General features: G+C 34.9%; 2 protein-coding genes across 3 annotated transcripts in view; both read right to left on the bottom strand.

Moving 5' to 3' along the window:
• Nucleotides 1-25,654, bottom strand: part of LOC132749631 (tetratricopeptide repeat protein 37-like) — a 123,748-nt gene that overhangs the window by 64,355 nt on the left and 33,739 nt on the right. The window lies entirely within an intron of this gene.
• The window catches only part of LOC132749632 (tetratricopeptide repeat protein 37-like), a 41,316-nt gene continuing 16,148 nt past the window's right edge, over nucleotides 487-25,654 (bottom strand). The window contains exons 16-34 of the mRNA XM_060739477.1: nucleotides 25,561-25,622; nucleotides 24,428-24,484; nucleotides 23,450-23,593; nucleotides 22,696-22,837; nucleotides 21,911-22,004; nucleotides 20,892-20,969; nucleotides 20,025-20,155; nucleotides 19,261-19,384; nucleotides 17,306-17,480; nucleotides 16,663-16,836; nucleotides 15,974-16,085; nucleotides 12,856-12,984; nucleotides 12,377-12,474; nucleotides 11,765-11,893; nucleotides 10,922-11,007; nucleotides 10,269-10,323; nucleotides 6,564-6,694; nucleotides 5,871-6,003; nucleotides 487-637 (exon numbers count right to left, since the gene is read on the bottom strand). Of these exons, the coding sequence (XP_060595460.1) occupies nucleotides 566-637; nucleotides 5,871-6,003; nucleotides 6,564-6,694; nucleotides 10,269-10,323; nucleotides 10,922-11,007; nucleotides 11,765-11,893; nucleotides 12,377-12,474; nucleotides 12,856-12,984; nucleotides 15,974-16,085; nucleotides 16,663-16,836; nucleotides 17,306-17,480; nucleotides 19,261-19,384; nucleotides 20,025-20,155; nucleotides 20,892-20,969; nucleotides 21,911-22,004; nucleotides 22,696-22,837; nucleotides 23,450-23,593; nucleotides 24,428-24,484; nucleotides 25,561-25,622 (2,126 nt within the window). The 3' untranslated portion in view covers nucleotides 487-565. The remainder of the gene's footprint in view (nucleotides 638-5,870; nucleotides 6,004-6,563; nucleotides 6,695-10,268; nucleotides 10,324-10,921; nucleotides 11,008-11,764; nucleotides 11,894-12,376; nucleotides 12,475-12,855; nucleotides 12,985-15,973; nucleotides 16,086-16,662; nucleotides 16,837-17,305; nucleotides 17,481-19,260; nucleotides 19,385-20,024; nucleotides 20,156-20,891; nucleotides 20,970-21,910; nucleotides 22,005-22,695; nucleotides 22,838-23,449; nucleotides 23,594-24,427; nucleotides 24,485-25,560; nucleotides 25,623-25,654) is intronic.

Here is a 25,654-nt window from a genome sequence, read left to right as displayed (position 1 = left end):
CTGATTTAGAAATCAAGTGGTATTAGTAGTTTGTCACTTGGGAAGAAATTGGTAAGTAATAGTTTGTAATCCATGAAAGCTGGTGAGGTGGACTGACCATCCAGATATGACCAAAAATTGTGATACAATCGCCTTAAAAAACCCAGATAAACAAAATTAAGTCAAGAAATATACAAGTTTTCTTTATTTCAAACAAAAGTCATAAAATTAGGTGATACATGGTCTCACTATCAATCTGATAAGTTACAGTCATTAATTTCACTTGCATGTGACAGAATAGAGCTGCAATTTTAATTGGTCTTGACACTATCAGTGGTGTCTTTGTTAGTTTTACCCATGCTGAAAATTTCCATGGGTCTTTACAAGGCTTACTGGGTACCCTCAATACAGATATTCCCGTCTGAACTGTAACACATAACAACAAAATATAACAACATTACATCATAATTTTGTATACATGTATATCTTGTTTCAATTTTTTTCCCCAATATTCTGAAAGTTTTCTTATATTTAACAATACTGTTCAGAAATGGTATTATTTCAAATTGATCACAGATGACTGTTTTCAAGCAGTGATATTTATATAATAATTTAATGATTCTGTATCCTCCGCTTGTCTTGCATCGACCAGGATTACCTGTGAATAAAAGATGAAATTTGTTTATACATCTTCACAAGAAATGTATGAGTAAGGTAATGACAATCACTGTTGCAATGTTTTAAACCATTATCAGGTGTAATATATTTAATTGACTTGTCCATTTTTTCTACCTTGAAAATTTCAATATCATTTAAATACATTAGTAAGATTCAAACATAAATTGTCCATCAACAAAATTCATTGATTCCGTAACCCCAAGTTAGCTTCATCAGAACAGAAATGTACATGTATAACCACTGCTGATATAAAAACAGATCTACTTCCAGTTATCGCAAAAATTTCTATACCTTGAATTGTACAAGTTTGCACAGTTAGTAATATGGTGATTGGAAACAAGAAACACTACTTGCAATAAAGTGTACGCATTTAATTGTATAAACTAGCAGTAAAAAGTGATTTGGTTTCTATACCATTATTACTGACACAATGTGAAATAAATAAATTGTAATGTAACGCCATTTGGCAACATGGGAAAGCGCAACATCAATAATATGCATATATTGTTAAAGTAAAAATTTATAAAAACATGGCATTCTCATTGATATGAAAGTTTCCTATACATGCTTATTTACACAAAAAGTATTTTGAATTAACCAGAAAATGATAAAAGTGCAAATAGTTTAATAATAATCTTGACTTATTAATAACAAAAAGGTGGCACGATAGCTAAGTTGGTTAGACCACTGGCTGTCACTCCTGAGGTCCCGGGTTCGATCCTGGGTAACACCCTTGGGCTTTTTCAGAGACACTTTCAGTGTTTCCCACCTAACTAGATGTGTACTGGTAAGAAATCCAGGTAATCCTTGCATGTATCAGTGCTATACACTGGGCATGTAAAAGAACCAAGGTGTCTTTCAATAAGAGCTAGGGACTGGTTCCTGAATTCTCTTGTATCAAAGAGCTTTCTCTGAAGTTACTAGTCTATATAGTCATGTCTACGTCCCCGCGAGGGGTTTGACATTAATGTAAGATAGATAGATAGATAGTCATCACCTTAGTGCAATAATGGGTTCTTTTAAATTATATAAAGAGTTAATCCATTACTGTACTAAGGTGACAAAGTATTTGTCTTAATCCACTAACCTGTATCAGTTCTGAGTCTTTCTTCGAGTTAACAAGTATGTGTAGAAGAGCTTGTCTTGCTATAGAGAGGTCATGACCTTGACTTCCTGTCACATGACAATCTAGTATCTTCTGCAGCTGATGTTTAGCCAATCTATAAATCAATACCAGACAACATATTAATAATGATCAAATGAACAATAGGGCAGATATTTTTTTTTTCAAGATTTTGAACTACTGTTTTATGCTAAAATAACATAATTTTTTCACTGAACTCTCTAAAACTGGCAATGGACAGTTCCAAATCCAAACAGGGACAGTCCCAAATCCAAACCGGGAAATATGCTTTAATCAACATTTTTATAAAATGTTTTATCATGTAGAAACTGAAATTTGGTTAGAGTAAATATTTGATCAAATGCACTAGATTTTTATGGGATTATTTTAACTGATAGAATAGTGGTATTCTTCCAGTTTAAGTGAAATTATATTTACTCTTGTCCTATATAAATGTACTGTTGTTAATGATTTCTTATGGTGAAATAAACAAAAAAGTAATCTGTTAAATAAATATTCTTGTTCTTGTGTGTTTTTGAGTGTGGGTGGGGGAACTCCGTTCCTATGGGCATTAGGGTGCTGAAACATATCACTTGCCTTCTTCAGACACTTGAGGGGGTGGGGTGGGAATGGAGTCGGACAGGTATTTCTTGTTGGAACACATTAAGTTATACACAGGCCATATTAAAAGCTTTACCATCTCATTAATGCTGCACACTTAAAATGATAGCTTATTCAAGCCAAAAGAAGTCTCTTATTCAATTCAATTCTTGGGGGAAAAATGGATTAGTCTCGAGCAACTTGCATTTATTTCATCAAAGTTTATAACATGTTTGTCAACAAAGGTTATATATAACAATTGACCTTTGGCATTATGTCGAGTGGTCATTTGTTTCTCACCGCTGATTTAGAAATCAAGTTGTATTAGTAGTTTGTCACTTGGAAAGAAATTGGTAAGTAATAGTTTGTAATCCATGAAAGCTGGTGAGGTGGACTGACCATCCAGATATGACAAACAAGAGGGCCATGATGGCCCTGAGGTCGCTCACCTGTATATAGCCCCCCCCCCACACACACACACACCCATAAGAAGATGTTTCATGCTAAACATCTAAGCTCTAGCTCATTGGGCTTTTTAAAAGAAGATTTTTAAATTTTTTTACTATACACATATAGTTAAAAACAATGACACCCCTGGGGCGGGGCCAGTTTTGACCCCAGGGCTTTTATTTGAACAAACTTTGTTGACACTTACTAGAAGATGTGTCATGCTTAATATCTAAACTCTAGCTATTTGGGTTTATTCAAAGAAGATTTAAAGTTTTTGCTATACACATATAAGGAAAATCAATGACCTCCGGGGCGGGGCCAATTTTGACCCCAGGGCTTTTATTTGAACAAACTTTGTAGACACTCACTAGAAGATGTTTTATGCTTAATATCTAAACTCTAGCTATTTGGGTTTTTTCAAAGAAGATTTTTTAAGTTTTTGCTATACACATATAAGGAAAATCAATGACCCCCGGGGCGGGGCCAATTTTGACCCCAGGGCTTTTATTTGAACAAACTTGGTAGACACCTATTAGAACATGTTTGATGCTAAATATCTTAGCTCTAGCTCTTTGATTTCTTTAAAAGAAGATTTTTTAAGTTTTTACTATGTACATATATAGGGAAAATCAATGACCCCCTGGGGCAGGGCCAATTTTGACCCCAAGGCTTTTATTTGAACAAACTTGGTAGACACCCATAAGAAGATGTTTCATGCTAATTATCTAAGCTCTAGCTCATTGGGCTTTTTAAAAGAAGATTTTTTTAAAGTTTTTACTATTCACATATAGTTAAAAACAATGACACCCCTGGGGCAGGGCCAGTTTTGACCCCAGGGCTTTTATTTGAACAAAATTGGTAGACACTTACTAGAAGATGTTTCATGCTTAATATCTAAACTCTAGGTATTTGGGTTATTTCAAAGAAGATTTTTAAGTTTTTGCTATACACATATAAGGAAATTCAATGACCTCTGGGGCGGGGCCAATTTTGACCCCAGGTCTTTTATTTGAACAAACTTTGTAGACACTCAATAGAAGATGCTTCATGCTTAATATCTTAACTCTAGCTATTTGGGTTTTTTCAAAGAAGATTTTTTAAGTTTTTGCTATACACATATAAGGAAAATCAATGACCCCTGGGGCTGGGCCAATTTTGACCCCAGGGCTTTTATTTGAACAAACTTGGTAGACACCTATTAGAACATGTTTGATGCTAAATATCTTAGCTCTAGCTCTTTGAGTTCTTTAAAAGAAGATTTTTTAAGTTTTTACTATATGCATAAAGGGAAAATCAATGACCCCCTGGGGCGGGGCCAATTTTGACCCCAGGGCTTTTATTTGAACAAACTTGGTAGACACTCACTAGAACATGTTTCATGCCAAATATCTAAGTTCTAGCTCTTAGGGTTTTTTAAAAGAAGATATTTAAAGTTTTTTCTTTCTGTTGCCATGGCAACCAGAGTTCTGCATGGAATTAAATTCTTTGAACAATTTTTAAAGGTGACCACCAAAGGAACATTCCTGTGAAGTTTGGATGAAATTGGCCTTTAGGTTTATGAGGAGATGTCATTTATAGTAAAAGTTTACGGACGAAGGACGCCAGACGAAAAGCGATCACAAAAGCTCACCCTGTCACTTTGTGACAGGTGAGCTAAAAATGTGATACAATCGCCATAAAAAACCAAGATAAACAAAATTAAGCCTAGAAATATACAAGTATTCTTTATTTCAAACAAAAGTCATAAAATTAGGTGATAACATAGTCTTACTATCAATCTTGTAAGTTACAGTCATTAATTTAATTTCACTTGCAGTTGACAGAATAAAGAGCTGCAATTTTAACTGGTCTTGACACTATCAGATTGGTATTTTTGTTTGTTAGTTTTACCCATGCTGAAAAATTTCCATGAGTGGTTACAAGGCTTGCTGGGTACTGAACTGCAACACATAACACTTAATAAACACAGAAATCTACTACAATTTTCAATCCAAAAATATAACTACATCATAATTTTGTATTCATGTATATCTTGTTTTAAAAATTTTTTTTTCTCCAATATTCTGAAAGTTCTCTAATATTAAACAATACTGTTTTTCAAATGGATCATTTCATGGCTGTCACTCCTGAAGTCCCGGGTTCGATCCTCGGTAACACCCTTGGGCTTTTTATGAGACACTTTCAGTGTTTCCCACCTAACTAGATGTGTACTGGTAAGAAATCCAGGTAATCCTTGCATGTATCAGTGCTATACACTGGCACGCCCGGCAAACTGTCGCTCCACTTCAAAATTGTGGTGTACGGTAAAACGAGCGAACGGCATTTCCGAGATAGAGCGGAAGGCCGATTTAAACGTCTAATTGTAAGTATTGTTTATGTTTTTGTCTTGTTATTTATTTAAGTTGTATTTTTTCGAAAATCAGAAAATGTGGTTCCGTGTAGGATTGATTTAGGCTTCCAATTATCTAAGCTGTTACAAAGAGAAAATTATATTAAGCCCGGGAGAACTTTTCTCCCCGACGAAGCGAACGATGATTTGTAGAATATTGAACTTCCCAACCATAGAAATGCCATACCTTTCGGATTTTTTGAAAAAGTGTATTAGTAGATTATCGACCCTTAATAAGAACTTGTCCTTCGTGCAAAATAAATTACTCCTTAAGGATTTCTTAAATTTGTAAACCGATATTTTTCGAAAGTAGCCTTCCGCTCTATTTGGAAATGCCGCTCGTTTTACCGTACACCACAATTTTGAAGTGGAGCGACAGTTTGCCGGGCGTGACTGGGCATGTAAAAGAACCAAGGTGTCTTTCAATAAGAGCTAGGGACTGGTTCCTGAATTCTCTTGTATCAAAGAGCTTTCTCTGAAGTTACTAGTCTATATAGTCATGTCTACATCCCCGCGAGGGGTTTGACATTTATGTAAGATAGATAGATAGATAGTCATCACCTTAGTGCAATAATGGGTTCTTTTAAATTATATAAAGAGTTAATCCATTACTGTACTAAGGTGACAAAGTATTTGTCTTAATCCACTAACCTGTATCAGTTCTGAGTCTTTCTTTGAGTTAACAAGTATGTGTAGAAGAGCTTGTCTTGCTATAGAGAGGTCATGACCTTGACTTCCTGTCACATGACAATCTAGTATCTTCTGCAGCTGATGTTTAGCCAATCTATAAATCAATACCAGACAACATATTAATAATGATCAAATGAACAATAGGGCAGATATTTTTTTTTTTTCAAGATTTTGAACTACTGTTTTATGCTAAAATAACATAATTTTTTCACTGAACTCCCTAAAACTGGCAATGGACAGTCCCAAATCCAAACAGGGACAGTCCCAAATCCAAACAGGGACAGTCCCAAATCCAAACAGGGACAGTCCCAAATCCAAACAGGGACAGTCCCAAATCCAAACAGGGACAGTCCCAAATCCAAACAGGGCAAATCCATTTTGCAAATTCAGATTTTGGTCAGTCGGTCAACCTAACTGGCTTTCATGGGTAACTTACCAGGAATTTTCAATTTCTCCACAAGTGACCAACTACTAATCCCACATGATTTCTGAATCAGGGGTGAGAGACAAATGACTGTTAGACTCAATCTCCGAGATTGTCACAGCGAAAATATACCTCATCTGACAATTGAATCAGCACCCCTGGATTACAAATCCAATGCTCTCCCTATTAAGCTAAGCAGATAGTGGGAAATAATATATAAATAAAATAACCTTGAGTTTGTGTGTAGATTCAGAACTCCCTGCATTAAGTTAACAGCAATGCATTCTGGGTGATCTGCCAATATCTGATCTACTGTTTCATTGAATACTTCCTTGTAGTGGTCTAAATTTTCTGAACTTGTCTGAAAATATTGAGAAATGTTTGAAACATTATCACACTGTGATTAATTGTGCTACAAATGAATGTTTATTTCATGGTTCAAATTATCAACATCTTTATTTAAAGCAAAAAAACAAAACAACAACAACAAAACAACTTACATTTGCAAATATAGTCAAGGAACCCAAAGTGAGGATATGATTGAATAGTCAATGTACCCAAAGTGAGGGTATGATTGAATAGTCAAGGTAGCCAAAGTGAGGGTATGATTGATTGAATAGTTGAGGTAGCCAAAGTGAGGGTGTGATTGAATAGTTGAGGTACCCAGTAAGGGTATGGTTGAATAGTCAAAGTAGCCAAAGTGAGGGTATGATTGAATAGTTGTGGTACCCATTGAGGGTATGATTGAATAGTCAAGGTAGCCAAAGTGAGAATATGACTGAATATTTGAGGTGCCTAAAGTGAGGGTATGATCTAATAGTTGATGTACCCAAAATGAGAGTATGATTGAATAGTTGAGGTACCCAAAGTGAGAGTATTATTGAATAGTTGAGGTACCCAAAGTGAGGATATGACTGAATAGTTGAGGTACCCAGTGAGGGTATGATTGACTAGTCAAGGTAGCCAAAGTGAGGATATGACTGAATAGTTGAGGTAATCAAAGTGATGGTATGATGGAATAGTTGATGTACCCAAAATGAGGGTATGATGGAATAGTTGAGGTACCCAAAGTGAGGGTATGATTGAATAGTTGAGGTACCCAAATTGGTATGATTGAATAGTTGAGGTACCCAAAGTGAGGGTATGAATGAATAGTTGAGGTACCCAAAGTGAGGGTATGATTGAATAGTTGAGGTACCCAAAGTGGAGGGTATGAATGAATAGTTGAGGTACCCAAATTGAGGGTTTGATTGAATAGTTCAGGTAACCAAATTTTATTAAGCTCTTCTTGAACTTTATTTCTCTTGCATTTATGTTGGTGATATCTCTTATGGTCAAACTACACAATAATTTGTATTAGGGTAAATCCCGGTAAATACGGACAATTCGGTAAATACGGACGCGAGCAACATAAATATCATTATCACCAGCGCTTGACAAACTGTAATGTCTATTAATGACGATGTCGCTTCTTTTAATATTCGTGTTCGAATATATTTAACAGTGATGATGTCATAAGGTATGTATGACGTCATTTCCTTTCTTTTAAACCAACCATCTACGCTTCCAGGCTATTTTTTTCAACATTTAAATCGAAGATATACCAGTCACCTTGGTTTTGAGGTCTCAGTTTTGAATTTATTGTATAGCCTTCTCTTTAAATTTGATAGATTTTTCTTAAATTACATTTATTTTTTTGAAAAATGTACTTGCACAAGACATTTTAAGATTAACTAAATAGATATTTGCAAAAAATAAATCGTCCGTATTTTTCCTACGACTTTTTCTTCAGTACTGAAAATACGGACAACCTGATCGAAGAGCAATTACGAGATTCAAATAAAAAAAATAAAGGCATTTTCTCAACTTTCAATGCATAGAACTGACAATGTTTAATAACAATAAACAACTACTCTTAATCTATCTTATAATCATTGCACACGCGCTGAATTTCAAACCTGATCCTTAATATGGGCTATAATTTACAAGGCCACTTCCTCAAGGCGACTTCATCATGCTAAATTTATACCATTTTAATCTGTTTCTAATTAACCTATTATTCAAACATATCTTAATCAAACCTCTTATATCTTGGTCTGTCAAAAGTACATATTTTTCCCTTTGCTCTTCCCTCTTTGACAATTTTCATTATAAATATAATTATATTATTTCATCATCCCAACCATTCCTTCTTTTTCAGGATGCCTAAAAAGTATACTTATAAAAATAGGGGGAAAACTATGAAATATGAACAAACGTCCCTAGAAAACGCCGTTCGAGCTGTTGAAGCCGGGATGTCGGTACGAAATGCGGCAAAACAGTTTAATGTGCCGAGGTCAACCATCGGTGACCGCAAGTCCGGAAAGCATGGTCTGAACACAAGTCATGGCAGACCACCAGCATTACCTGCTACTATAGAAGCAAAAATTGTAGGTAGCATAAAGGCAGCTGCTAAACTTGGAGTTGGCCTTAGCCGTAAACAAATCTTGAGAAGAACACATGTGTTGTGCGACCGGCTTAAGATTAAGTCCAGTTATAATGACTTCAAAGCTGGAAAAGCATGGTTTGAAGGTTTAAAGCGCCGATTCCCGGACCTTGTATTGAGAAAGCCCGAAAAATTGTCTTCTGTAAGGGCACGCATGTTAAATCCAGAAGTGCTTGGAAAGTACTTTGATACACTAGAGTCAGTTGTTGCTGCAAATAATCTGCTGGATAAGTCGCAATACATCTGGAATTGCGATGAATCCGGCTTTAATATGGAGCATAATCCAGTCAAGATTTACGCTGAAAAAGGAGAGAAATCAGTTGTGAGCAGGACCAGTAACAAGTCATCAAATATTACGTTGATGGCTTGCGTTAACGGTGCAGGTGATCGCATGCCTCCCATGTTTATTACCAAAGGCAAAACCAAACGGTCTTTACTCGGATTCAATACCCTTGGAGCGCCTGATAATTCTGTATGGACGTTTCAACAGAATGGATGGATAACAGATGACATTGCTGAAGAGTGGTTTGACACAGTTTTTCTGAAACACTGTGGTCCTGATCGCCCGCAGCTTCTCATAATGGATGGCCATGGGTCGCACGAGAGTTTGGCTATAATAGAGCGGGCTATTGAAGAGAATATTGTCCTCCTAAGTTTAACACCCCATTGTTCCCATTTTCTACAACCCTTAGACCGCACAGTCTTTGGGCCGTTGAAAAAGGCATACAATGATGCATGTTATTCTTTTTTGCAGGAAATTGTTCTACATGTAGTTGACAAATGGACATTTCCTGCTCTATTCTCACTTGCTTGGGAGAAAGCTGTGTCATCAACGAATGTACAAAATGGTTTTAGAGCCTGTGGTATTGTACCTCTCAATAGACGCGCAGTGCCAACAAGGGCTTTCTGTCCAAGTAAGCTTACTGATCAACCCGTCACTCGACCTGTTTCAGCTTCAGCAAATGTCTCCTCTGAAGACGTTGTAAGTCCGCCCGAGCCTGTATTAGCATCACAAAATATGCCCGTTCAACAAGTTGTTAGTTCGCTTAAGTCTGTTATAGTTTCGGAAAATATCTGTTATGTACCAGTTGTCCCTCCACCAGAGCCTGTTTTAGCACTAGGCAATATTTCCATAGAGGACGTGAGTATGCCGGCTCCGATCAATGAATCCCTCGAAGAAGTCACAATGCCTTTTACAAGTGTCTCATTCGATGGTGACAATCTGTGTCCGTATTTACCAATTTCTACACGGAGCATAAAAATATTAATACCGCAACGTTTTGGTCCAGAAACGTATTGGTTCAAATGAAAATGACCGAGGAATATGTATTTACAAATAGTAACATCAACGAATAACAGATAACGTAACTCTTCTGCCTATCAGAAAGCTTCTAAAGAACGTCATTCAAAATCTGTCCGTATTTACCGGGATTTACCCTAAAATAATTACCAGAATCTGCTGAAACGCCAAATGTGCCATCTTGAGCAAAAACACTTGATTTGCACTGAAGTAGAAAAAAACAGATGCATTTTTTCATTTCACCATTCTCTGTGCTATTGTATTTATATAAGAGAAACTACGAATCTAATTGCCCGTTCGTGCCTGAAATAATGCACGGAAGGGCACCTGAGGTCTTCCTCCACCAGTAAAGCTGGAACGTCGCGATATGACCTATACTGTGTCGATGTGACGTAAAACCCAAAACAAACAAACAAAAAACCAATTTAATCATTCAATGTCAACCAACTATACAACATATCAAAAGTGAAGAAAAAAAAACATTACATATTTTAAATACTTACTTTATTGACAAGTTTTGCTCGTCTACGATAACAAAATAAAATCACATTATTTATGTCATAATTATACTCTCTATACTCTGTATAATATAAAGCTCTACAATAAAACAAGAGCTGTCAGTAGGGCAGGATGCTCTACTATTCTAAGTGCTTGAAAACCAAAACTGTGACCTTCATTAAGAGTGTTAACTTCATTAAAAGTGTTAACAATCTGAATTAGGGGAACTGAAGACCAATTACGGACTGACCACTATTGAGCATTATTGCTCTCAATTAAGTTGAAAAAAATAAAATAAGCTGTACCTATTTGCCACCTTATAATGACACTGTTTCAATGTAGTCTCAACCTCCGTCATCAATCCAGCATTAATGTACATCTCTACCAAAATCTACCAGAAAAATACATCATTAGGTCATTACAAAAACAAACACTCTTTATGACTATTATGTAGTACAGTAGGTAGCATTTTTGTACACAAATGAGTATTTGAAATGCAAAAGACTATATAATAAAGACAATACACTCATACTCTATATGAACAATATTATAAATAATTAAACAGATTTGATAATCAGATAATTGCAAGATTATACTTAAGAGGCCTTTTTGGTGAACAAGGTTTCAGAAAATTCATACATGCTGTTATTTAAAGCTTGGAATTATTGATACAAAAATTAATTTTTCCGATTTGGTGAGAAATTTTAAATAAATTACAATACACCCCTGAAGCAAAAAGGCATTTTGTTCAGATACAAGAAGGAAGTCATTAAATGGTGCATATTTCCAGATGACCAGGTAGAATATAAAGTAATCAAACTTTCAAAGTATGAAATATATCAATAAATTACGAAACTATGTAACGCTTTTAAATTTGTCTACATTTGTTAAGTTTACCACAACATTTCAAACCAGCACATACCAGAATAAGGGAAAATTTTAGTAACTTGAAACATTATAGGTTAATTAAATGGATTGCAAGCGTCCCCTGCCATATGCAGGTTTATTTCACTCAACAATATCATAAATATTTTAAACTTTAATGAAATTTTCATAAGAAATTTGTATGAACCTGGCAGCATGCTGCTTTGACAATATACACATATAAAAATATCACTATTTAATGTTCAATTAACATGAATACCAACCTGCCAAAAATACACGGAGGAGTGTTCATCAAGAGATTTAGCCACGCCCCCTGTATTGTCTTGTAGGACATTACTAAACACATTAAACAGTTGCTTCACTTCTACTTCTCCGCCAAAATCTGTCATTAACTACAATAATTCAAGTAAAGTAGCTGTAAGAATTTTTTCTTATCTTAACATGATCATAAAGTATACCACTACTTAAGCACAAAGTACATCAAGTGCTTCATCTAAAACCATTCAGGTAGCTGAATAGGTAAAGCATTGGACTGTGAATCAGGAGACCTTGGTTTGATACCTGGACAGTGCAGGTCACTTTCATTGTGATTGATCATGAAATGCTTTCTATGGTCATTCACACTGTACCTCTGCTCTGGCATGTACAGAAGTTCTTTGCAAAAGTGAAAGTATCTAGTACTGGTTAACTGCTTGCTATGACAGCAAACTCAGGAACAGTGCAGTGGTTCAACTGTGCTCTGGTAAATTCAAAGTGGCTAACTGCCATGATGCGGAGGGTAAACTACCATCACCCCCCTCCCATGTGGCCTCGCATAGTTAAAACTTGGCCTCTCTATTAGGAAAAGTTACATAATACTAGTACGCAGTTTTCACCTCATCTAGACATTCCATCAATTCATTATGCATATTGGCATGTACTGTACACACTATCTGCTGCTTTGCACACCAAAACTTTAATGGTAGTGGGACATCTAAAATATACAGTGAAGTAATAAATATTACAGAATAAAACACAAATGCTGTGCTTCAAAAGCAGACAATTATGTCATGGTTTAAGAATAGACAAATTGTAATCATTCATGAGCAGAAAAACTGTAATGCTTAACAAGCAAAAGAAATATGTATTGGTCCAAGAGCAGGAAAAAATGTAATGGATAAAGAGAAGACAATTATGTTTAAAGAGCAGAAAAATATGATGGTTCTAAACTCAGATCTCCAGAATTTGACAAGTAAGAAACCAGCTCTGAATGTAGAATGACCTATGAAAATTTTGAGATTCGAGACTGAACACAAAAAGAAAAGTTTCATAACAACAAGGTCAGTACATACATATATAATACTGTATACTTTACCTTCTTTTTTGATATAGCACAGAATTGTGTATTCATGTTTGAACAGGGCAAGTCTTTTCTCCCAACATGTGGTTAGTATAGCTCGAGAATGAACAGCAGACGCCAGCGCTGCCCAGTTGTCTACATTCTCTGATAAATAGAAACAATATTGAAGGCTGTAAATTCACTTAATTTTGAAGGGCATGAACTATAGTTGCTTTGTCACAGGACATTTTCGTGGGTTCTTAAATTTAAGGATTGTCTATTTGTGCTGAGAAATGTACATATAATGCATAATAATATTACAGCAGACAAAAATGAAATTTTGTTGGATCTTAAATTTGTGCATACATGCATCTTGACTTGTTCATGAAGACTATGAAAAATAGTGTCCCGTGTATAATAATGATTTTGCAGTATTTGCAACATATTCATTCATACTTTATTTGTAATAATATCTCAATGCAAATATATGTATATATCTATCACTCACTCTGTCATACATGTAGGGAAGTGATGAGTTGGGGAATAGGATTAGTCACAAATTCACATGGCAACTTACTGGCACAGGGCGTCAAGTGAATTTTGGTCCAAAAAATATAGGACTTACCTCTGAAATATAGGACCATTTTCCAAGAAATATAGGAATATATAGGACAAGAAAAACAAAAAACTTCTGAACTTAAAACCTCCTTCTCCACTCACTACACTCTCCTTATATTTACAACTTACAACATATACTATAACTTTCAATAAAATTATGACAATTAACAAAATGACATACAGTCGAGACTGCCTTAGCGACCCCCTGATTTCAACGACTCCCTGTCTTATCCGACCTTGTTTCAGTCCTCCCAACGTATTTTCCTATATAAATGGTCTGAATTATACGACTCCCTGTCATATGTGACAAGCGACCCTAATTATCTGGTCCCAATGCATTGCTTTGTCTGATTTAAACGACTTTCACACCTTTTAATTGTCCGTTAATCAGATAAATAATACCTGTTTTATCACCCAGAGAGACAAAATAATTAAGTCCAATTAAAATCCAGTAGTCAGTACTCTTCAAACAAACTCTACACACCTCTGATTACATGTATATATGCAGGTGTCAAGTGACGTAGCGTCTGGAGTGTCCGTAGCGTCTGATGCAATCGATGTGTGTTAACAAATTGAGGTCACAGGTGTTATGAACATAATGAACTGAGTAAACTGGATTAAGACTTGTGTTTAAAAAATTATGGAGTGCCAACGGAAGATTTTTTTAGGCAGAATTTTTTATTTTTATTTTACCTTTCTATGGTAATAGGGAAAAATGTTGATACCAGACTAATATGGATATGTTTTTAAAAGTATGATATTTATTTTAAGGATTTGAATGCATCAAATTCAAGTTTATTTTGTACCATAATGATTCAATATTAAACTAATACAAAAAATAAAATAAAATTTTATATGATATAAATACTATTATATTTGCTTTACAGGGATTCTTATTTTATTTACATCAAATATTTAAAGTACCTAATATAAGTATGTGTATTTGCAATTGGTTAGATATTATTCCTTCACACAGTTATACAGTATATATGTTAAGTCACAATGATATATAGACAGATAGATGGTATTGAAATTTTAATTTTCTATGAGACTGTATTAAGAGACTCCCTGTCATATGTGACCTTTTTCTCAAGATCCCTTGGAAAGTCACATATGACAGTCTCGACTGTACTTGGAAAACTAACATAAACCAGTAAATACAGCACTAGGTACTGTTCTGTATGTGTGTCCATTCATATGATAATATATACTTATAATAATCAAAGTAACTGTTAAGCTTATAATCATTTAACCAGGAATACTAACTACATTTGCCTACTGTAACATACATTTGACAACCTGTTTGATTAAGATGTTTGTGTTGCAACCATAAGAGGTCAAGTGCTGCTAAATTAATCACACTTTTACTTCTTGAAATTAATTTTTGAGATGAATGTGGCACACTTCATTCCCCAAATGACTTCGGCATGTAATACTTTTTGATTAGGTAAAGCATAAGTAAGTTTTGGTGAACCAACAGCAGTATCTAAGATTCCTGACCTGACCTTTCACTCTCTGCTGTGTTTGAAGATGCACTAGGCTGTACTTTGAATGTTAGTTTAGTCTGTTTTATAGAAATAATTTTCTCACTTAATTTCTTGTGTTATGACCCTTTTGCATGTTGTAGTATTTGATTGATTACACAGTACACTATTGTCACATTTGATTTCTGTCTTACAAAGGGTACACCTAACAATATGATCTAAACTACCTTTAACACACAATGACTGTAACTGTTTCAATTTGATTTAATTTCAGTTCAGCACTGTTCCTGAAACTTTGTTTTATCCATAGGCATGTTAACCCTTGTAAATGAATTTTAAACATCTACTTTGTGTGAAGTCAAAACATGCTTATTTTATATTTATAAAGAGACTGTGTAGCAATTATAAATATTTTCTAATATCATATTTGTGCATAGAATATATAAACCTGAAACAGAATACTTGTTAAAATGTTAGCTTCACCTGCAAGAATGTTTGACTTCCCTCAAACAAATCCAAAAGGTAAAACTGGACTAGCTGGGCTGGGCAGGGTCGCTACACTTGAAAGAAAGACGGATTAATAAGTAAATGTTGCACATATACAAACAGATGACACAAACTGCAGCTTGTAATATACAGTACTGGTTTTGCTCCATAATCCAATATTTCTTGCTTACCCTTAAATATAGGAATTATAGGAATTTCACAGAAATATAGGAATTTTCAAGGAAATATAGGAATTTATAGGAATTACTCCAAAATATAGAAATATATAGGAAACTTGACGCCCTGCTAGTGGCATTATTGCTGGAGGAAGACCTGAAGTTTCTCTACATGCAATATTTCAGATTAGTCCCTAGCAGAATAGGAAACCGTGACAGTGATGGGAAAGTTTTTTCAAGAAAGGCGTTATTCTATTTTTCTAAAAATTCTAAAAATTTCTAAAATAATCATCATCATCATCTAGTTCGAACTTAAATGAAACATTTCTGAATTTTAGATACAACATGTCATTATGACCATTAAAATACAAAGATTGAGTTTAAACAAACCTGGATTATAACGGACAGCTCTCTGTGCTGTAAGGAAAGCATCCGCAGAATTCTGTCCATTACCATGGCAACCTGCACTCAACTCACTAATTGTTAATAATATAAAGTCAGTCTGAAAAGAAAAAGGAAGGAAAAACATGGCATTAAGTTTCTTATTCCACAAAGAGCAATGACTTTGTGAAAATCAATGCATAGAGTTCGTATTACACAACAAATAATGATTTTGTGAAAATCCATGCTAGATTATGGGAAAACTCTACATGATTGTGGAGAGAGATCTTAAATAAAAATCTAAATCAGAAGTTTTTTAAGTTTGCTTGAACAATGGGAGAATGATTCAGTTATAATTATTGACAGAAATTTTAGATGTCTTGGTTAGGAACAGAAAATTACAATTATTTAAATGCTCCCCTTAAAAACACACTAAACTACAGTAGAACTTCTATGCGTCGGACTTCGATGAGTCGACTTTCTCGATGTGTCAAAGTAAAATGAAAGTCCTGTATTTTTATCGCTTTATATTCCTTATAAAACCTATGCATGTGTCAAAATTTAATGAGTTGAAGTCCCAATGTGTCAAAATTTTCCTTTCAACTTTAACTTACCAAAGTTTTACTGTGTCTAAAAAAACCCATCTAAGTTTACTTTTAAATTAGCACTATTAAGATTATATGCTGAAAGTCACATACCTGTTTTCCTGGGCTTTCTACAAGCAGGGAGTTTCTAGCGGCTTGTGCTGCACTTTTTCCTAACTTCGGGAAAAACTTCAGAAGTATTCCTGATAATAAACGCCATAGTTTTGGCTGGCAAGGATCTTTGTGTAGTAAATGTTGCAGCTTTCTTTTTACATCAATAAGATTTCCCTGAAATTACACAGTAAGACTTTTATCACATGACTTATGATATAGAACCATTAATGATTTCATTTTTATTTCACACCTTATTTAATGTAACAAATTACCTTCTAGCATTTGCACCTGGCAATGTTCAAAAATAACTTATTATTGGGTATAATAATTGCTTTCATTTCCCAAGTTACAGAAAAATCTGTATCAAATGCATATTGTACTTCACCTAGCTCATTTTCATAGTTCAAAAATCTGTATTTCACTCTATCTAGCCCTGCTATCATAATCCAATAGTTTCATATCAAATCCATATTGTACTTGAAGTTACTGTTTCTTTAATATCTTACAAAAACACAGTTGACGTTGAGTGTTTTCTTTAATTCTATATGTTCTCCTACAGAATAAGTAAGGTGTGTTATTCATTGAAATTATAACATTACCCTATGCAGTATTATAATAAAAACACATTTCAACAAATTATTACCTTGATCATGTCTACACCGATTGCCAGCAATGCTACATCATACAGATGACTAGGATTATCTCCCAGACTGGAGAGTTCATGAAGTGCAGCCTCAGCTAGGGTCAGGTCAGACTGTATCAGTCCCAGGGCACACAGGGCCTTTAAACCAGGAATACATGGTTCAGACAACTGTGAGCTAAAAATAGAATCATTTCAGATAAGTTCAGATATGTGTAAGAGAGAGTGATCACAAAACTTAAAACTGTATATATAGGGCTTTAATCACCTGGTTCTTTTATTGGCCGCTACTTTTGACACTTCATGTCATACTGTGCCAAAAGGAAAGTGTTGATACCAGAAAAAACTTTGTTCTCAGTTCTGTATGACTAGTATTGTAACAATGTGCCGTTAAACCTATATCAACAATTAATAATTTTTTTGGTATGTGCAAAACTTGAACACAAGGTGTACGGAACCAAACATCATGTTGACACAAGACTACATTTGTATATAATGATCACTATATGACTGGTAAGCTACAAAATTATTTTAAAAAAAGTAACCTAAAAAATTTTCAATTCTAAACGTTACTACAAATTTATTTTTAAATCACTTGACGACTCTTTAAATTACTGTGAGCTTTTTGTGAACACCATATAGATGGCTGTTATCAGTGGTAGGTCAACAATTTCTTGTTAATACGAGGGGTATTTATAAGTATTAATCAGTGTGAATTTTTACCGTTAATTTGAGCGTAATTGGTACATATTAAACTGTAAATACATGTATGGTCCTCTACAATTATATGCACAAGTACACCATGAAATACCTACGCATGAGCGCATGTTCACTGGAATCGACTACGGTCAGGTACACTGCATTTGAAAATGGCCGAAAAAGAGAACAATTTTCAAGAAAAGCAAAGAGTGTATTGTAAAATTCGCGCATGGCTTGGTGTTGCTGCACCTGATATTAAATCAGACTTAGACAAGGTTTAGGGGATAGTGCCCTATCGTATTCCACAGTTAGAAGATGGGCTCAAATTTTTACCTCCGGTAGAGAGACTTCAAAAGATGAGGCCCGTCCTGGTCGTCCAGTCACAACAATGACTGACGAAAATATTGCTGCTGTTAAAAAAATTGTTGAAGATGATGCTCGCTGTAAAGTGGAGGAGATAGGTGATTTATGTGCCATTAATTCGTCAACTGTTTTTCAAATATTGACTCGCGTTTTAAATTACGCAAGGTTTGCGCCCGGTGGATACCCCACCTTCTCACTGAGGCCCAAAAACGGGAGCGCATGCGAATTGCCTCACAGCTGCTCGATAGGTACAAAAATGCTGACCAAAACCGTATGACTGAAATTGTGACTGGTGATGAAACATGGGTCTTTTTTATGAGCCTGATGGAAAAGGAAAAAATAAGGTGTGGGTCAGTGAAAATGACGAATGGCCCAAAATTGCCCATAGAGCTCGCACCTCAAACCGCATTATGTATGCATTATTTTTTGATTGCCAGGGAATGGTGGCTCGAATTCCTATACCAGAAGGCAGGAGTGTTACCGGAATCTTTCATCGAGATTCAGTTCTTTCTGCTGTTGTCAGTCACTATACTACAGCCCATCCCCGTACCAGCGTACGCGGAATCAAACTCCTGCATGACAATGAACCTGCCCACAAGTCAGTGGTGGTAAAGTTGTATATTAGCGACAATAGCATTGAGACTTTACCACACCCTGCATACAGCCCAGATCTTACTCCATGCGATTTTTGGTTGAATCCTTACATCAAGAACTACATGAGAGGTCGCCCTTCTGAATCTCGGCACGCCGTCGGCAGCGCCTTTTTCCAGTGTCTAAACACTGCACCCAAAGAGGCCTACATATGGTGGTCATAAAACCTCACACTTATTTAAGAGTGGTTAAGAGATCTAAAATTAGAAATTAAAATCTCTTACATTACAATATTATAGCATTACCTTTGGAATAGATTTGTTTTGGCATTACCAAGGTCACCAAATTTGTATAACACCATGGCAAGGGCAGTAAGTACAGCTGACTTATCTCCATCCGTCTGTGCCATCTCTGCTGCTTTAGTATATACTAGGGGGAAAAATAGTACTAATTATTATATGAGCCGTGTCATGACAAAACAAACATAATGGGTTTGCGACCAGCATGGATCCAGACCAGCCTGCGCATCCGCGCAGTCTGATCAGGATCCATGCTGTTCGTTTACAAACCCAAAAACAAGTAGAGAAGCTGATAGCGAAGAGCATGGATCCTGATCAGACTGCGCGGATGCGCAGGCTGGTCTGGATCCATGCTGGTCGCAAACCCATTACGTTGGTTTTGTCGTGACGCGGCTCATTATTACTATTGACACAAACTGTATTAAAATACATAAACCTATTTCAATTGCATGATTAGTTTACTATAAAGATATGTATGAACCTTAATCACAGACATATGCTTGAAAAAAATAAATGTTTAAAATAGTGAAATCTGCATGGAAATTTTCAGTTATATACATGTACACGGAAAGGTGATACTTTTTAACTCTTATTCCCATGTATGGAGCAGAAATCATAGATTTATTAAAAGAAAAGTTATCTATTTAATTCTAAGTATGAGACAACAATATAATCATGGAATGCATTTAGGTGGGTTTTTTTTTCATTTAAAAAAGAAGCATGTTTCAATCCTTCAGAAGTCAGTATAAATATATTGATATAGTAGATACCTTGAAAACTCTCCAGTTCTAGATGACCAGTTTTATACAATACTAGTCCCATATGGCACAAGTCTACCAATGTACATACACCTGCTATCTTCTCATATACAGAACAAGCTTGCGGATAGTCTCCTGATTTACTAAAATAAATCATATCAATAAATACTAGTGTGTGGGCATGGCTGAGTGGTTAACAGCCAAGTGGTAAATGGCTGAGTGGTTAACAGTTAAGTGGTAAATGGCTGAGTGGTTTAGAACTTCGTAGCATGAGTGAGTGGTTAATGACTAAGTGGTTAATGACCTAGTGGTAAATGCTCAAGTGGTAAATGATTAAGTGGTTAATGACCTAGTGGTAAATGCTCAAGTGGTTAATGATTAAGTGGTTAATGACCAAGTGGTTAACAAGTCAGACAAGTAATGTCAAGATCACTATCCACATGGGTTCAAACTTCCTAAGGGGCAAGCTGTTGTTTCCTTGAGCAAGAAACTTTACACTCATTGCACAGTACTGGCTGGTTAGAAAATTGAAGCAAGAGTGTGCCTATATAATTATAGTTTTCTACACAATCAAACTAAAATAAAATGCCACCAGAAAGGAGAAAGGCCAGTAGTTTAGCTTTTTTGTTTAAACATATTTTATGGCATAAGATAAAATGTACATTACATGGTACAAGAATCTGTCACTGCTCTAGAAATGACTTTTATATAATAATTTGCACAAGTAGGCACCAAAGTAGAACCAACTATATTCTGTAAGCTAGCTCGATAGCTTTCTCACATGAAAGAATCTAAATTCTCTGCGTTCAAATATATTGTTAAACAGTATCAATAAACCTATTTCAGAAGCTGCATGATTTTAAAGATGTATGTACTTACTATAAAAGTCTTGCATAGTTACACATAACCTCTGTCAGATAGGTTTTGTCATCTTGTTGTTCAATAAGAAAAACAGCTCTGAAATATACATTTGTTACATTAACATAATTCAAAAACTAATTTTATATAATAATAGCATTGGAGAATAAGAACATTTGTAAATTTGTTGTTTTGTTTTTGTTGGGTTTTTGATTTTGTTGAAAGTTGAGTCATACTAAAATTGTAATAGTAATATGGTGACTTCAAGCTTAAATTTTGGTAGATGTTCTCAGAAGTATCTCCTCGCCTAATTTTTGGGTCTAAGCAGAAACCTGAGTAGAACCAGCGACCATCTGTATGCTAGCCCATTAACTTCCTCGGATCAAAGATTCCAAAATCCCTAGCAGGAACTGTACAGAAGTGGTGATATGGCTTGTGCAGTATCCACACAGGAAGGCCAAGATAATAAAACATTTTTGCTAAGCTCTGTCTCAAATTTCAGGACTTTCATTGGTCAAAATATGTTGTGTCAGCTACTGACCAATCGAATACATCCCTGAGATCAAAATTTGACCCGAGATAATTTCTTTATAATTAACCTCGAACTAAAGTGTTATACAAAGGCTTTCTTAATATGAAGGTTGTATGAGTAACATATGTGTTTGTCATGTGTGTATGTGAGCATGTGTATGTTATACATGTATGTGAAATATCGCTTTACAATGCTAAATAATAGTAAATGGGTGAATCTTGTTTGAATTAATGTAAAGGGCCCAATTGTTCTTGTATAACTTACTGGGCATGTGATCATTAATCAAATCTATTTAGTCTAATGTTTTACACTATGTTTTAAACGCCCATTAAAAGGCCCCTCTCTTTCTTACAGTATCACTTGTTTTATGTCGTCATTAATTAAAAGGATTTAATGTTTTAGGCTGGCTGTGTTTTAAGGCTCATTACTTACTGTTTAAACTGTTGTACAGCAGTCCTTTAAATGTTTTACGCTAACTATTATTTTACTTTAAAGGCCCATTACTTACTGTTTAAACTGTTGTGCAGCAGTCCTGTATAACTTCTGTCTCTCCAGCAGTAGACCATACATGTTATATGCCACAGCATTTGTCTTTACACGATCTGATATACAAACATAATTCTTCATTAAACACTTTAATATTCTAGCTTAAAGAGATAAAGGTCTTAGTATTTTAAATTTACTTACTGATATAAACCCCTATATAGTTACCCTGCGATAAAATTATTTCAGGCATATACCAGTAATCAAATAAAACTTTTGATAGCAAAACTTTTTACTTGTAAAACATGAAGCAATTCATAGCTGAGTGGTTATCATTTCAGACTAGTACTAGTTTTGCTAGCTGCATGGGTATAAACCTCATTGAACGCAAGTAGTTAATTCCATGTGCAAGAAACTTTACACTTATTACTAAGCATTGGTTAGTTCCAGGAATGGACTAAAGAGTGTTTCAATAAACTTACAGCTTCCAACACAGGTGAACTCGAACAACTTCGAAAAAACTAAGCAAGTCACTGTTCCTCGTCAGATTTCAAACTTAGGACAGTTTGTTACCTTAGAACAATAACGAGTTAACTCCTATTAAATTTAGAAGGACTTAACCTGACTTAACTAAGGTGAGGAGTTGGAGATATCATGAAAAATGAATTTTCACTTTGAAATTATATGACAAAGCAATGTTGTTATCAAAGGATTATATGTAAAAACATAGACAGAAAGGTCCAGTAACCCAGAAAGGTCCAGTAACCTTTCTATCAAATTTGTTGACAAATTTACTGTATATATCCCTACCTGTATATCTTGCTAAAGCATCTGAAGCAGACGGCACAGCTCCCATCTGTTCTATAGCATATGTATACATGTACGTGTCACGTTTATCTACATTCTGTAACATTGTACACACCCAATGACCATATCCTAAAGCACCCTCCAGCTGTAACATATATAGTTACCATGGTAACAGTGGTTGTTGTTGTTGTTTAAAAAACATTCAGAAATACAGTGGAACCTGTCTAATACAAACTTGTTCGGACCATAAGAATAGTCTGGATTAGAAAGGTTTCCGGATTAGAAAGTTTTTTACATGTTTGTAGATGTGAAGAGCAGAACAGTTTAAGGAAATATTTTGATATTGTAATTCCTGAAACTTTCTTTACATTTTCCAAAAGCCAGACAAGACCATTGCATAAATTCAGGTATGCCTCCTTAGCTCATTAAAAAGAGCATGGGACTACTTATCATAGGGTCCCTGGTTTTATCCTCAGACTAGGCAGAATTTCTTTGTGACAATTGACCTCAGATATTGAGCCTGATAGTCATTTGTCTATCATTGATGAATCAGGAATTATCTGGTTATAATTGTCGGTCATTTGCAAAGATATTGGTAATTACTGGTTAAAGTTATCTAGGAAAGCCAGTTGGGTGTATCAACTGCCAAGATATGACCAAAGATGTGTAAAAATCTTGTAAAACCCCGAAAAACAAACAAATGTAAATTCATGCAGATTAGAACTTCAAAAACTTTTGTATGATGTCATAAGCTTACATGATTTCCTAGTTCAGTTGTATGTCTGTATAAGTCCATGGCATCTTCGTGACCTACGACCTCTGCTATTATAGCCTGACCTATCCAACATGAGACATAGGAGGGTTCCAAGCTCTGTGCTATCTTAAATGCCTCATGGGCTAGCTGGAAAAAAAAATTTAACTTTTTTCCAACAAGTGTAATTACCATATATGGCATATTTATAAATACATATATTATACAGATGTTGGTTTAAAATGATTTCATATGAAGAGTAATCTGGATTAATTCTCAGCAATATTTAAATGCACAATGAGAGCTGCGGACACCTACGCCTGGGTGAGTACAAAAGCTCTCTATATTCTTTGAGTAGTCAAGCTAAAAATGGCAAAATTTCTATTTGACACATCATTTCAAACTGACATTGCTATCGAGTTCATAAAATTAATTTAAAAGATTATTTTTGACATGTTATATGGCACAGTATAAACATTTGTAAAGTTATATAACCCAATCTGCTATAACCATATTAAGTCAAAAGAAATTTATAATACTGTATAATCCCTTTCTTTGAGGAAAATAAAAATACAATCATTTTATTTACAGCAACCACATATATAGATGGTATTATGATAATATGAATGACATGATTATCCAGTAAAAACTGATATAATAAATATTCAGTACACTTAATTTTTATAACCTCTTACTTCAACATCAGACCATCCTCTTAGCTCAATAAAGAAAGCACGATTTGTAATCAAGGGGTCACTGAATCAATCCCTGACTAGGCATGATATTTCTGCAATAACTGGTTTAGACATTAAGCCCAATGGGCATTTGTTTCTCGCCGCTGATTCAGAAATCATGTGACATTAGCAGTTGGTCACTCACGAGGAAATTGATAATTACTGGTTAGTTATCCAGAAAAGCCAGTAAGGTGGATCAACAAGGATACAACCAAAATTGTGCTAAAATTGGACAATACCCAAAACATACCTTAACATTATCCTTGCTCAGGTATAGAGCTGCCAAATTAGTCCAAGCTATCACATTCTGTAATAAAACAAACATATTCCATGTATTTAATGATTTTTATTAAGATTGAATCATGTTATATTTTATATAAATGTATCCCTTCTTTACCTGTGTATTTGTCGGAGGGCTTAAAAAATCATAATTTCTAAGATGAAGGTGGAAGTCTGACAACAGAACAGCAGTGACCATTGGGTCACATTAAATAAGTGACTCTTTATTTTCATTAGTCCGCTAAAATCTAGACATGTGCAACCACTTTTTAAATTTTACCAAGCCCACAGTTTATGAGTTTCATGGCTGCCAAACAAATTGCATACCACTGAAAGGTTGTTTTTTTTCAATTTTCAATAGATTTTTTTGAAATGTTGTGATTTAAAAGAAATATATTTTCTTCCAAGATAGAAACCCTTTCCAATCATGTTGAGTGACAGCAAAGTCCCTGAACAATAAACAAACAGAGTTTTTCATCTGACTTCAGTTTGTTTATTGTTTGTTGGATTCACTGACTGGTCAGTCCCTTTAATGGTAGGAGAAACAAAGCAGTGTCTCCTACAGTGAAACCACAGCAGACCAGCCCTCTCTAGATCACCTCTTTACAACGCCAGTATTAATTCTTTCCAACGTAACACTTCACAATAAAGTCAATCTCTCTATAGCAATTACACCTCATAGCAAATAACAAAATAAATTTGTCTCAAAATGATGTTGCTCTGTGGAAGAAGTACTGTATTTCTAAATTAGTGCTTTACTTTCTTAAATTGCCTTAAAGAGTATTAAATTTATTTAATAATCTGTAATTGGAAGAATATTATTATTTTTTTTATTATAATTGGGTTCCATTGCACAAACACAGTACATATGGCAACTTTCCAGCTTTACTGATGGAGGAATACCTCACGCGTCCCTGTGTGTTATTTCAGGCACAAATGTGCACCAGAGTACAACCACCAATGTTCTGTAAGCCAGCTGGATAGCTTTCTCACATGAAAGAATCCAAAGATGTTTCCATGGCCCCAAACTTCACCAGTAAGAGGGTTAAATATTTAACATAGCCAAACTTCAACATTCAGTAAACAGGTTAGAGAAAAACTTACATTATGTTCAACTTGAATTGACTTGATAAAACAATGCTGTGCTAACTCTGGCTTTTTGTAAACTAAAAGAAACACAAAAATACAGGTCAATGCT

This window comes from Ruditapes philippinarum, unplaced genomic scaffold (assembly GCF_026571515.1).
Source record: "Ruditapes philippinarum isolate M1 unplaced genomic scaffold, ASM2657151v2 ctg1735_1_1_1_1, whole genome shotgun sequence".
Classification (NCBI taxonomy): domain Eukaryota; kingdom Metazoa; phylum Mollusca; class Bivalvia; order Venerida; family Veneridae; genus Ruditapes; species Ruditapes philippinarum.
The sequence above is the reverse complement of the archived record's forward strand: the minus strand, read 5'-3'. Positions and strand labels throughout refer to the sequence as shown.